Source organism: Erpetoichthys calabaricus, chromosome 2 (genome assembly GCF_900747795.2).
Source record: "Erpetoichthys calabaricus chromosome 2, fErpCal1.3, whole genome shotgun sequence".
NCBI lineage: Eukaryota > Metazoa > Chordata > Cladistia > Polypteriformes > Polypteridae > Erpetoichthys > Erpetoichthys calabaricus.
In genome coordinates this window covers 175,453,897-175,468,671 of record NC_041395.2, presented here as the reverse complement: position 1 = coordinate 175,468,671, position 14,775 = coordinate 175,453,897, and the positions used below count along the sequence as shown (strand labels likewise).

At 36.5% G+C, this 14,775-nt stretch overlaps 1 protein-coding gene across 2 annotated transcripts in view; it reads right to left on the bottom strand.

Annotated features, from left to right (window-relative positions):
* Positions 1-14,775, bottom strand: part of crocc2 (ciliary rootlet coiled-coil, rootletin family member 2) — a 224,487-nt gene that overhangs the window by 101,773 nt on the left and 107,939 nt on the right. For both annotated transcript variants that reach the window (XM_051922722.1, XM_051922721.1), the window contains exons 7-8: positions 8,292-8,436; positions 6,111-6,217 (exon numbers count right to left, since the gene is read on the bottom strand). In XM_051922722.1, the coding sequence (XP_051778682.1) occupies positions 6,111-6,217; positions 8,292-8,436 (252 nt within the window). The remainder of the gene's footprint in view (positions 1-6,110; positions 6,218-8,291; positions 8,437-14,775) is intronic.

Sequence of the window (14,775 nt, the reverse complement as noted above, 5' to 3'; positions counted from 1 at the left end):
TAAACAATATTGGCACATACTGTCCCCTATCTATGTTTGCATAATGTAACTTGGCAATAACATCATGGGTATCTTATAATCTAATTGCTGTCCTGCACTACAGTGGTATCATTGCAAATTGCAGTCCCTACTTGGCCCAGTTTTACGATGGAATGTTAAGTTCCACATTGTCTTGCCACGCTAAGTCATCAGCCATACAATGAAACGTAACTTCTGTATGTCCTGTCAATCGTATTCCTTAAGATACTGCTGATAATGCTTCACCATAGGTTTGCATAGGGACGAAGGTCGCTCGGATCACAGACTATTTAATTTTACTTTAATTTAATTTGATTTATTTGACATATGTTTTCCCTCACTAAAACAAGCAAACAGAACTAGTAAAAATATAACAGCCTTGACAACATTACAACAGAGCAACATAAAGAAAACATAAAACACAGATAGCAATGAATAAAATGTAAGTTATTCACCTTATACCTGGATATTGCTCTCAGGTAAAGTGTATGAGAGGACCACTGGCTTACATATGACAACTCAAACCTTAGAGCCTATCTACAAAAGTCCAAAAACATCATGCTAAGTCTGTAGATGCACAAAGATTCTGAAGAGATTAAACTTTAAGCAAAGCTGCCAAAGCAGCGTGAATGGTAGAGCAGAAGAGACAGGTAGGGCCAGACCTGCACTGTATTATGGGTGACTTACAGGAGAATCTGAGCATGTCTGTCGAGTTGCTGAAGTCTATCCAATGAAACCTACTCCTCAGGGTAATGGAAGCAGGAACAACAAAAATTGAGCGCTCTGTTTGATCCATACAAATAATATTTGTGATCTAGGGGTGCAACTCTTAGGAATCTCATGATCGATTTTTGATTTATTTTTCTTTCTTTATGACTTCAACAGCCCCGTTACGCTCAGAGCAAGGAATGGTGATGAAGCAGGATCCATAGAGAGTCACTCTGTTGGACCAAAAAACACAAAATTCTTTTTTCTTCATAATCTTATGCAAGGCTGGGTGATCATAGTCAGTGGCCCATAAAACACTGACTAACACATATATTTTAGTCATTAAAATCTATATCTAACATACAAAAAAAACAAGTGTATTGTGCCAGAGGGAAAATGTTGGCAGTTGTTTATTATAAAGAACTGGGAAATGAAAGGAAACATTTGTATCAGAAGCTGTGCCTAAGTCAAAAAACTTATAGATTAAAAGCATTGCATTTCACAGTCCAAAGTTTTGAAAGTCTTGACTACAACAGGATAAGTAAACCAGACAGTCATGAAAGAAAGTGTTATGATTTTGCCCAGAAATCTGGACACTGAGAATCATATAATGCTGCATAATATAGGAAATGTCATATTGCAATAAGCATGACAATCACGTAATAGCTACATGAAACAGAAGTCACCACAATAGCCACAAATACACAACATAGTGACAAAACCAGAAGCAAACAAAATAACAGAGCAAACATCACAAAAATTAAAAAAAAATATTAAATACAAAATGAGAATAAAATGGGATAAGACCATCAAAAAGTATAGTAAGTCCATAACAGAGAGTCATACTATGTGAAAATCATATCATCAAAATCGAGGACCTCATTTCCTACTCTAGCAACATCTTTGTGTGGCTTCCTGGGGCATACACCCATGGGCCACGTACATGAACATGGAACCAACCTGTGTCTAAGGTGATTTATGTTTCTTTTTGGATGAGGCTTAGTGGCATGGACAAATTTTCTGGTACCCTTACAGCTCTTTGAACAAATGCTGTATGCCTACTGAAAAAGTGATTAAATCAAAAGCAATTTTCCCATATATACCTTGCAGGACTTGTCATTAAGTAAAGCAAAGCAAGTGTGAAAGGGTATTGCTTATTCTACAAAGATATTCTAAAATGAATGGACACATTTGTTGGAACCCCTAGAAGAGATCTTAAATAATTAGATTTGAGTAATTAGCTGTTTTCCTTAATTTGTATCACACGTGTCTCCGATCGTGTAATCAGTCATTCGGCCTACTTAAATGGAGAAAAGCAATCACTTTACTGTTTGGTATCATTGTGTGTCCCACATTGAAAATGGGCCAGAGAAAGCAAAAGACAGAGTTGTCTGAGGAGATCAGAAAGAAAATGATAAACAAACATGTTAAAGGCAAAGGCTATAAAGTCATCTCAGAAGTATTGTGAGAATGGTAGACAAAAAAACTAAAGATGACTTTCAAAGAGATGCTGAATTCCAAGGTCAGTGTCTATCAGTGTCTGATCCTATCATATGTTGCTTTTTGAGTGTTAATGGGCTCACTGGTAAAAGACTCAGGTGGAATCCACTCCATAAAATACCAGACTGGAATTTGCTAAATGTATATTGACAAGTCACAATGCTTCTTGGAGAATGTCATTTGGAAGATGAGACAACACTGGAATTTTTTGGCAAGTCACATTAACTCTATTTCCTAAGATGAAAAAACTTAAGCTTTCAAACAAATGTTATGTTTAGAGGCTGCTTTGCTGTATCTGTCACGGGGTGCCTTGAGTCTGTGCTGGGAACAATGAAATCTCAAGACTATCAAGACATTCTGTAGGGAAGAGAGCTCTGTCTCAATCGCAGATCATTAATCCTCCAATAGGATAATGACCCAAAACACGCAGCTAAAAGCAACCAAGAATGGCTAAGAACAAAACATTGTACTATTCTGAAGTGGCCTTCTATGAACCTTGATTTGAATCCTATTGAAAATCAATGGAAAGAACTGAAACATTCAGTCAGGAAAAGGCCACCTTCAAACCTGACCCTGCTGGAGCAATTTGCTCAGGAAGAGTGAGCCAAACTACCTTTTAAAATGTACAGAAGTCTTATTGAGAGCTACAGGGATTGTTTTTTGGGGTGATTGCCTCTAAAGGTTATGCAACAAAATATTAGATTATGGGTGCCATTATTTTTGTTTATGTCATTTTCATTAGTGTTATTATTTAAAATATTCTATTGAAACAAAACTCCAAAGCAAAGTCTGATTTTTGTTAAATAAGGAGTAAATAATGATGGGTGTTAATTACTTTTGTCAGTCTCAAGTTATTTCAGAGACAATTATGGGTTCTTTGTTTTTCATGGAAGGATACAAACAAATTTGCCCAAGTCTGAGAGATACAGCTACAAAAATATACAAACCCCTATACAGTATATCTAGAAAGTATAATTCTAATAAGGGAATCATTCTATTCCTGACTGAACTTTTCAAAAGGAGTGGCTCATTGGGAAGGTGATATGAAATTATATTTATGTTGGAGCCAACCCAGTGTAGATGGACCGATATAGTGAGAGCGTCACACACAACATCCATAGTAGTTTCAACATAACCATCACCCTGTGCCACCACTTCAGTGTGCTTTCAAGACTCCCTATATTCCCTGCTCCAACCGATTAAAAGAGTCCAAAATCTGCTAAGGTAGGTTCCATCCCGCGTGACTCTTATAAAAATAAGCAAATCAATAACTGAATAAATGCTTACTTATGAGACAAATTTACAAATTCAAAAATTAAACACTGTACAAAAGGGACATGTTAACACAATTCCACACAAACTTGCAACACCCTTCTGTGTATATGAGTCCCTTTCCATTGGCCTCCTGAACCCACTCACACCCCCACACACTCTGGATTTTCTATGCACGCATTGAGGATAATGAAGAAAATCCTGAAATTCTTAAACTCCTCTGCAGCTGTTCGTTTTGCACCAATAAAGAGCTGCTAATCATTTCCAGGAGAGAAAAATGAGTAGATTTTCCCAAGTTATATCCTAACATAAGTAGCTTACTATAAGCACTTGTTAGTTTAATGTATCAGCACAATCAATAAGCTGTTAGAAAAATAGATCAGTTTCAGTACATTCACTGGGAATCCAAGAACTGAGCATCTAGAAATCCAGGAGGTCTCCATACTCATACATGAATAAACTACTTCTATAGGTTAGGCATTGGATAAGTTTATTCAACAGTTAAAATTTGGGAACATCAGCTTTTCTGACCATTAAAAGACTTCAACAACACGAGTGCGCATACTGTGCTCACTTGGAGTCCACCAAGCTCAGATTATTTTACTAACAAAATCACAAGCTAACTTATTCCATGGTGAACTAAAATAACTTGTTGGCAGGGACACATTTGTCACTTGTGATCCTATGTTGTTCCTGTTGCTGTAAAGATACTTGAAATGATTTATTTAATATTCTGGATGTCTGATTCTTCTTTGGCGATCTGCATGCTGTGAAAATTTTTTGTACCCCTTGAGACAGCTGCTCAAGAGCATTTAATTTTTCATGACACCCTTCAAAAAACAAAGCTGAACAAATAAATGTGTAAATTATTATTTTTATTGTTCTTTATGTCAATAAGATACAGAACTATGACTGCTAATGACTTTTTTCAGTCGACAGACAGTGACATGGTGTAGTATATATTATAAAATAGCAAAGCCTAGAAATTGTTTCTTTGTATTTCAGATAAGTGCCTGACATTTGTTTCAACCAAAAAAAAACCATTTTTTTTGCAATTTTACATAATGGCCCCTCATTTTTTAATTAAACCAAATTCTCATTTCCTTGAAAAACTAAGCAAATATAAAGACAGATAGGAAAAACTATTATCTTTCTAAAAAAAAAATGGCATGGTTAGGTTGTGCAGTGGTATTCTGTTACCATTTACTTCTCAGTGTTTATTAGCTTTTATTAAAACCTTGTTTTAATTTTGTGTTATAACCAGTTATGGACCACCAGAGGTTTATTATTTTCCAGGGAGACTGCTGGCTGAAGTTTTTGTTTTCTTCTCCTCCATAATCAACTGGCAATAACTCAGTGAAAAAGTTAATGGACAGATATTGTTGGAATCCATTCGTGTTAGTTACTTTGGAACTGCTTTGTGTTACTGTGTGTTTCATTGATACTTCTATGTATATGAGTTATGTAGTTAGTAATGTGTAAAGTTAGTAATTGTATTTTACCCATATACTTCATGCAGTGCTCACTCAGTAAAGAGCACTATAAAACATAAACTGAATTGAATGAAAAAAATAGTAAAGAAGAAATTCTACAAATAAAGTTGAGTACACTCTCTACATGACTTCTATGTTCCTAAGCCTTGTATACAGTAGAAATTCATGTACAATGAAATATCTTTAGACAACACCTTACATTACCCCTAAATTAACAGCAAACCTCGTTTACCCTATACATTTTAATATGGGTTATTCACAGCTTCATCACAGCTCCAGTTTCTAGGCTTATAATCCCATCCTGTGTGGAGACTGCACATTCTCTCAGTTTCACAGTTTTCCACCCACAACTCAAAAGACATGTGGTAAAGGCAAACTGGCAATTATACATTTGCTTTATGTGGCTGCGGTGTAGATGCATCTGTCAGTAGGCCCGGTGTTGAACTGGTGCCCTATCACAATATGACTCCTGCCTTGTACTCAAATCTGTTGGGATTGGCACTGCCTTCCTATGCCCTGAATTGTATAATCAGGCTAGAAAAAGGATGGATGGATATTTTATAGGCATGTCAGAAAATTGCTGCATTGGCTCTAAGGCACCAGATCAATTTAATTGTTCAGAATACCATACCACACCATTTTATATACCCACTTTATCCTATGAAGGGTCAAGGTGGCTGAAGCCAAATCCAGCAAAGGGAAGGACAAATCCCTGGATAGGATGGGAGTCCATTGCAGAATGAACAAACTCACACACACACACACACACACACACACACACACACACACACACACACACACACACACACACACACACGCACACGCCCACACACACACACACACACACACACACACACACACACACGCGCGCACACGCACACACACACACACACTAGGGCCAGGTTAGTGTTGCCAATCCACCTATCCTGCATGTAAATAAACCAATAAAATTAAATAACAAATAGAATTTAATAAATTTCATCTGTTTTACCTGTTAAATTGCATTATATTTTTAACTGAATCAGTTTTAAGAAGGTTTTCTTGACCAGATATTCCAGTTCAGTTTTAAAGACATTTTCATTCCATATTGGTAGCAAATCAAAAAGGATGGGACTATACCTGTCAGTGGCAGCCCGCAGATCAGTGAAGCTGTTGCGAAGAGAAGCCACTTGGCGCCACAGTGCTAGCATTCGATTATGTTCCCGTGTGAGACGTGACGTGGACATCTGAGTGGTAAAATGAAAGAAAAGAATAGTGACTTCACCAAGAACAGACTTTCCAGTTTACTTGTGCTTCTTCGCTGGTTCAGTGAGATATACATAATGGCATTTCATTGTTATTATAAAAGCTCCTATTAATTAGGGGGCTATAATTTAAGTGCATGTCTCTTAATGTTTTAATAGTGCTATGTTTAAACATATTTTTTATTAACTGACTAACAGTTGTATCAGTCTCTTTCTATAACAAAAACACATTCGGCTTATTCTATTTTTTTTTATTTTTTAGAATATGTTTTTGAGGGATCTTGATTATTTTGATTTCTTTTGAAAAAGTTTTATTCCCATTCCATTTCCTTCCTTGTTTACATGATGTGATAGAATGCGTAACGTGACCGCAGAATTATATCATAGGACTGGACGATATAAATATAGTAGTGGTCTCATTACGCACTATCCATCGGTGGATTAATGTCTTGAACCTCATTCTCTTACCAATAATTGGTTTCTTCATCAAGTAGGTTCTAGTGTCAGGTTTTATTTTTGGTTTGTTAAAATTTGTTTTGTCATTCTGATTCTCATTTTGTCTCATGTTTTTGGTCTCTTGGTTGTTTGATATTTTTGGCATTGACCTGGTGTCCTCTTTAAAATGATTCTCTCATGTTATCATTTCCTGGATAATTTACCTATCTTACAACAATACTTGGACACCTTGCATCTTATAACATCTTCAAACTGTGTGATTAATTTGAGCAAGTAGTAGGCTATTAAAATCATGCAAATCATTGTTCTCAGATGTAGGGCAACCCTCTAATTCCGAACTGCATTTATTACATCATCCTATAGAATAATTACAAGGTTACGTTTCTTTCAGTCATTTAAATAACATACATGTGGGGAGTGACTTTATGAATATACTGTAACTGCTGCGTCTTGTTTAAGGTGAAAAGACCTGAGTTGTAAAGAAGCTGCTTTCAGGAGACTTTTGTAGAAAAATTAAAGAGCTACAGAGGTACGTTTGTTTTCAATATCAGCCTATGTTCAGCATATGTGCTCATGAGAGGGTTACTTATCAGAAGGAAAGCTGCTGGCAGACACAGAATTTCTTCATGTGGTATATGAACATTAGCTTGTCCTAAACATTTTTATCAATGATGAATTGGAAATTAAAGTAGAAATATAGCTATTGGATACCATTCTATGTGTCTGGCCTCTATGTGGTTGGTAGGCATGTGATGTACATGCAATGTGGACCGTGGTAGAGTGACGCCATTAAACAGCATTCAACCTTTGATGAAAAACTAAAAGAATCTCTTCACAAAAAACATACTTTTAAGAAGTCTGTAGTGTAGAATTTTCTGGTATTAACTCTAGTTTTGGAATTTTTCCTTTTGATATGTTAAATGATTGTTTAATTTTTTTAAGCTTCAGCCAAAACAACATTTGAAGTCCCTATTGAAACTGTCCAAAAAATCTCCATATTCAGTTTCTTTAAAATAGTTTGTCATTACTTTGTAAAAATTCAGAATGTCACGACATACAGAATCAAGATGGTCATATATTTAAGTCACATATTAAGGATTGATCAGGCATGCAGTTTAATATCTGATGTACTATTTTTTCCCTTTTCCTTTTTCCAACTCTGAAAGGTGAGATTGTTAAAGATTTTCTTTCTGTAAAGACCACAGCTTGACTCTCAGTAAGGTTGTTGCTTTTTTTGTTGTCAGCATGCATTTTTCAGGTAACTCAATTTGATCCAAAATAAAACATTATATATGCTAGACTAATTGCAAAACCTTTACTGATGACTTTCTAATTCACCTTCATGAAAAAATACCACCCCATTGGTTAGCTGGAACAGATCTGTGATCTCTTTAAGGTAGATCACAACAAATAAAAATAAATGCAAGACATAACGACATGATCAGAGTAAAATAATTAAATAACTAGCCAGATAATACTGTAATTATATTGTGAAAGGCAAAAAATAAACATACAAACCACTTTCTGCTCAATTTATGGACAGATCACATCATAGAGTAAGCCGATGAGGTATACCCTTTCGCTCCTTTGGATCACTGACCTCCATTTCCTTGCGCCATCGAATTTCTCGATCCTCCACTTCATCCTTAGCTTTGCGTAAGTTCTCTGTTAGTCGCTGATTGGCTGCATTGACTTGCTCTAGCTGCTCCCTCAACAGTTTGTTAACTTGGGTGAGGCTAGCACTCCTGCAATATAGGATACTGGGTTATCTTCTAAGATGCTAGTTCCTGAGACCAATATTACTTTGAACACAGAAAACATCATTCTGCTGCAATTGAAATGAAAATTGAAATCAAATATGAGAAAAAGACCATTTGAATCGTGGACATACAAATTATTATAAACATAAAATTAGGCAATTAAAGTAGAGTGCAGCAGAGACTAGTGGCAAGCCCGAATCATTGCCAGTCATTCAAAATGCATGCTGATACACACATCAGGGCCGTCTAAATGCTTGGGCACATTCTTGGTTTGCCTGACCTTTGTATTGAGTTTCATTATTGTTGAAATGTTTTTTAAATTTCTGACCTTGGTTTTTGAAATTTTATTTAACTTATTAAAATATATCAAAGAATTATTACTTTGGTCTCCTGGGCTTAGATTTTTAACGGTTCACCACTCTTTTAACTGCATATGTATGTAGGCCGCAGTGCTGTGTAGAGTTTTAGGCCTAGGCTTATCTGAAAAAATCTGGAATTTTTGAAGTTTTTGGGCCCTGGCATGAATCACAACAGAAGGCACTTAATAGAAATAATACTGTAGGAAGATCTACAGCTTTATCCCACTTTTCCAAAATTTTTTTGGAATGTACTTTTCCATATGTTTGTTCTAAAAAGACAGTCCATGTGAGTGTCGCAATTTTCATTTTCCCTTATCAGATGTTATTTTTGGCTGTTGTATTAATTTCGTTTCTTGAAATGGTTATTAATTATTATATTGCTATTTAGTTTGATTTTGTACCATAATTTTTATTTACTGTCTTTATCATTTTCTCCACAAGATTGTGTTTTATTTTTGTCAGAGAATTAACTTCTGTGTGACATGTGACCTTAGGATTACTGATGATATTTAAGATGGCGGGATACAGTTACCAATATCCAAGATTTTGGATATTATTTGGAAATCATTTTTTTTACCATATACCAGTCTTACAGTTTTTAATAGCCCAACAAACATGTTCTTTAAGCTACAAAATTTACTAAATCACTTTAAAATATTGTTACAAGAAGGAATTTGTCTTTGCTGAGAAACATTGGACCTGAATTTTTTTATACCTCTATTATAGTATTTGGATTTAATGATGCAATGAGGCATCAACAGCTTTTAAACTGATTTAAAACATATTATTTAGAGCAGGGGTCTCCAGCTCCAGTCCTGGGGCCTCATGGATAACGCCGTGCATAGAATTCACACTAAAACATGGCGTAAGGACAAAAGTGGAAATGTGCGTATGCACAAAAAATTCCGGTGCATAAATTTGTGCGTTTGCCAATTTGCACGTTCTTCCGCTCCATAAATCCCGGTCAGCGTGAAAAGTAACACACGTGCACGCGCCTGCTGCCACTCCCCAAACTCCTTCCAGAATTACACCTCTTTGAATATGCAAATCAATATAAATAGCCCTTAAGCTCAGCGTTCTGTGAAAAGGCAATGGCAAAAGCATGGGGGGAAATAAAAGAATTTCAGCAAATACCAAGTGGAGGCAAGGAAAAACGTACTATTTGTTGTTTTAAACAGTGGTATAAACAACAAAAAGAAATTGATTGAGTGGCATAGAGTGTCGGGGAAACTCGAAAGCTCAAGTTCACAAAGTCTCACAGTGCCCGAAATAAAAAAGAAGTTGTCACATATCAAAGTCACCGTGAAAAGGCGAGTTGTTGCCCACTGTCTGAGTGTCATATGAAAGCTAATTAGGGTACAGAGAAAAAAAATTTGGCACAAAGTGGGAAAAAAGCACGAAATGTCAACTTTAATCTCGAAATTTCCACTTTAATCACGTAGTTTATTTTGTCATTAAAGTAGAACATCATAAACTTCATCTTAAAATCGTTTAATTTACTAGTTTCTTAAATCCCATCGTAACTAAAGTAGCACGTTAAATGCTTTGTTTTGTATTTGATCTTCTATGTGCTCTATGTGTGTGAATCACTACATGCTTCTTAAACGGGCTTTCTCTTCCTCCAACAGGACACAGAATCCATTACATTCGTGATATTACAGCTCTCTGAATAATTAAAATACTGAGATGTATACTTGATATCGTTTTCATGATGATATGAGTTAAAGCATGTTATTAAACATGGGAACACGGTGGCGCAGTGATTGTTCATGTCTTACAGCAAGATGCTTGCTGCGCCATGCGCGACCTTCAATGAAATGCTTTATTACAGAAGTACTGTCTTTTTCAAACGTACTAACCCCCAATTCCTGTCCTTACTTTTTGTTCTCCAAATACCCAATTGCCACACAATCAGCTCCGTAATAGATGTTAAGCCATCTGTAAGCTTAGAATGCAGATTCTTCAAAACTTTTAAGGAACATCGAAATATCTTCGTAATGTTTAATTATTCTATCCATCTATCCTTTCAGTGTCGCGCCAGCCACAGCATGAATATAGCGTGAGGCAGGAACAAACCATGAACGAAGCTCAAGCTCGCTAGTGCTGTGGCATCGTGTAGTTAAAGTTAAAGTTTTATCTGTATAATATAATCAACATGTTTTGCTGCATTTCATCTTAAAAATGTTATTGTCATCATATGTAAATACGCGCTTTATAAAGTGGCTCAGGTTGTGCAATATTATAACTGTATCATAATTACAATTACTTCACGGTAACTTGCAAGTACAAACAGTTCTACAAGGAGCACTTGATGGACTGATTGAGTGCGTGTGTAGCTCTTGGGATGAAACTGTTTGTGAACCGCGAGGTCTGAACAGGAAAGGTTGTGAAGTGTTGGTCGGAAGAGAGCAGTTCAAATAGCGAATGGCTGAAGCAGCGAGTGCTTGATGCTGTATACCGATAATTCTCTTTCCAATCACTGTAGATCTGTGATTCCCCACTCAGTAACAGTGATATAAATACTCTGAGTGGTGCAGTGAGAGTAATATGGAAAAAGATGATCCGCTGTGGCAACCCCTAACGGGAGCAGCTGACAGAAGAAGAAGAAGGTGCAGTGAGAGTAACAACGCTAAAGCAGTTATGGTATTTAGAATAGTTTGACCATTATGTTGTTACAGGTTAATTACAATCAGATGCATTAAATTTATGAACGATATTCAGTTAATTTCAGTGTATTTGATAAAGCCATGTCGTGGATGTGGATCTAAGAAAGGGTAACCACACAGGAACAGTAGCACTGTTGACGCTGCATGCGTGGAGAACTTGTGTACGAGAGGGTATGAGGGACTGTGGAAAAGTGCGTGGCTTTACGCCAAGTGTAGGTTTTATACATCGCAATTTGAACGTGGAAACGTTCTTACGCAACATTTCTGTGCGTACGCACCGTTTATACATGAGGCCCCAGATATTGAATACAGAAAGCAAAAGGCGATGCAGATAGTAAATGTTGTTTATGTCATTTGTTACTATGACAAGTAACGCAGTAACACAGTAAAGAAGAGTGGGAACATAATCACATCTTTTAAAATATAGCAACATGAAATCAAAAAATCTGTCGCTTGTGAATGTCAACTTTAGGTCAATTTTACATTGAAAACAACGGTGCAGGCCATTGCTACATATAGTGCCTTTCATAGAATAAACCCTCCAAAGCCTTAAATCAATAGTTACTAGCTTTGTTATGAATTACTCCAAATAATAATCTCCCTTCCATACAATTAAATATCAGTAAACTAATGGAGTAGTGTTGTTAACTATTGGTTCTGTTTCACAAAGTATCATCTGTAATAAACGAAATGCTATGTTAGTGTTTTTTCAGTAACTAGACTGAATAATGCAGAGTGGGTGCCTCATCACATCATTTAAATTATAGCAACAGGAGTTCAATAAATCTGCAGCTTGTAAATGTCAATTTTAGGTTAGGGTGAAGCAGTGGCCCTCACCACTTAACAGATCATTATAGTCTCTAAGGATGAGTCCTGGGAAAAGTGGGGTCATTATGTTTAACAAACGAGGACCTAAATCTTGTTTATTGGACAGCCTGAAGGAGCATGTGGCACAGGGTGTGAATGAGTGAGAGAAAGAGAAAGAGAGTGTGCGGGTGTGTGTGTGGGTGTGTGCGTGTGTTCCAAGTCACAGACTTGACACTTGTGAGCTAGTTATAGATGATTAGCATCATTAAGACAATAGCCATGTCTTGTGACTCCTCAAGGTGGTGCTGTGGTTCAAAAGGTGAGCTTCCTGTGCATAAGATTTCATTTCATTTAGTTAATTTAATGCATGCTGCTCTGTCATATTGCAGCAATGTCAATACATCTGTCATTGCCAAACATGTCCATTTGTATTGCCAGGTTAAGCCTCAGTTCACAGAGACAGTTGTACTGTCAATATCCTTCTTATAAAGCAATGCAACAACTCTAAATGAGCTGTGTTTAGCTAAAAGAATGCCTTGTCAGGCTAGAGTTCAACTCCCATCTCTGTCTATGTCAAATTTGAGTGTCCTTTTGAATTTCCTCTGGCTGCTACAGTTTCTACTTATATCAAAAAGATGTACATATTAGACTGATTGGCAGTATAAATTGCAATTGTGTGATAGGGTGTGTTCTGTAATGGACTGGCTCCTTTTCCATGGTTAGTTGCATTCAGTGTTTCCAAGATAGGCTTAGCTCCCCATGGCCCCAAATTGAATTAAGAGTGTTTTGGAAAATAAATTAATATAAACAGTGGTTAGAAAATAATATGCATGTATTTTATTTGGTTGCTTTTGAATAATTCTGAGGTATATTTGGATCTACTGTATATCATATCATCATGGTATCACATCTTGGCAAAGTTCAGTGTTTACAGTACAATATGTACTGTTAGAGCACAAAAATGATTGAACTGGGGGGTTTACTAATGTAAAACAGCAGGTGCCAGTCTGTCACTGAGAAAAAGCCAAAACAAAGTTGGTGACAGACAAGAAATTTGCCCATATTACTGCTATGACAGAGTCTCTTATTCAGATGATGATAAGGGTATGTTCATTGTCTCTACAACAGTATGTTCCAAGTTAAACCAGCATGGTATGCCAAGCTGTATGTTTTTTCTCTCTAATGTCCATGCTTTTTGCCTTTGTCACACATTTTGAGGTATGTAGAGGTGTTTTTGGGCTACAGTTAGGTATGAGATCAAATTATCTATTTTTTGTGTGCTCCTGCAAAATCCAGGGAGGATTTAAAACTACTAAGGCTATCTAGTAACCTTCCCTTGTGCTACTTCCTTGGAACCTTGCCACCACAAATGGACTGCAGGGCATTTGACCTCACAGAGGCTCTTTGTCCAGTCTATATTCCTTGATTATTTGCTTCTTTTCTTTCTGTATGATGTGATTTAATAATTAACATGTGTAAGTTTGGTGGAAACCTCTCATGCCTGAAGGCAATACCATAGCAGAAGATGGTACTGGTGTAGAGCTAGTGAAGAAGACGTGGCGAAGGTCTATCCAGGATTAAACATCCATTAATCTATTACTCTATGAAACTCTTATTTTATTAGAACCGTCTTTCTCAACCACTGTGTGGGTTGCGAGTGGCTATTGTTCGGTTGTTTCAACTATTGACTTGTTCATGTTGTATGCGCCCCTCCACCGTTCCAAGGAAGGGATTGACAGCACTTCACAATATCTTTTCCTGTTTCTGATCGCACTTGTTTCTGGTGTTTAAGTTAATTTTGCACCCACTTGCAAAATCTCATTGAATTACAGATTCTTTTTGTTTGATTTGTAACCTTTTATATGGTGCCTTATCAAAATCTTTCTGTAAATCAAGATAAATAACATAATATCCACCTCTCTTATCATATGCTTTTTCCACCATATTGGTGAAACATGGCCTCCCCCATCTAAACTAATGCTGACTGTTCATTAACACAGCTGTTCTTGCCATATGAGCCTTATGTGCTTACATAATAGCCAGTTCCATCAGACGTGTTAAGCATGTTATCCATGACGCATATTATGCTTATTGGAACTATGGTTACCTGGATCTTCCTGATCACCCATATTATGTAATGGGGTAATATTTATTAACCTCCAGTCCTCAGGAGTTTCCCAAGTGTGCAGTAGATTTCGATAAATTTGCATTAAAGGTTTACTGGATGTAAGTAAATACTACATTTAAGCACTCTGGGATAAATGCTATCTGGTCCAGGAGACATGTTCAATTGCAGGCTTCTTATTCTAAGCAGCTTGTCTCCCTCTACAATGTCCAATCTCCTTCATAGTCCCTGTAACTGCTCAGAGCCTATCAATGATTTTACAGGTGAGAAAAATCAGGAAAAATGCAAGCTTGGAGCATATTTTATTTCACTTTATAAAGATTTTAATTGCCCTTACTATTTTTAATACTCTTTACTTCCTCTTTGA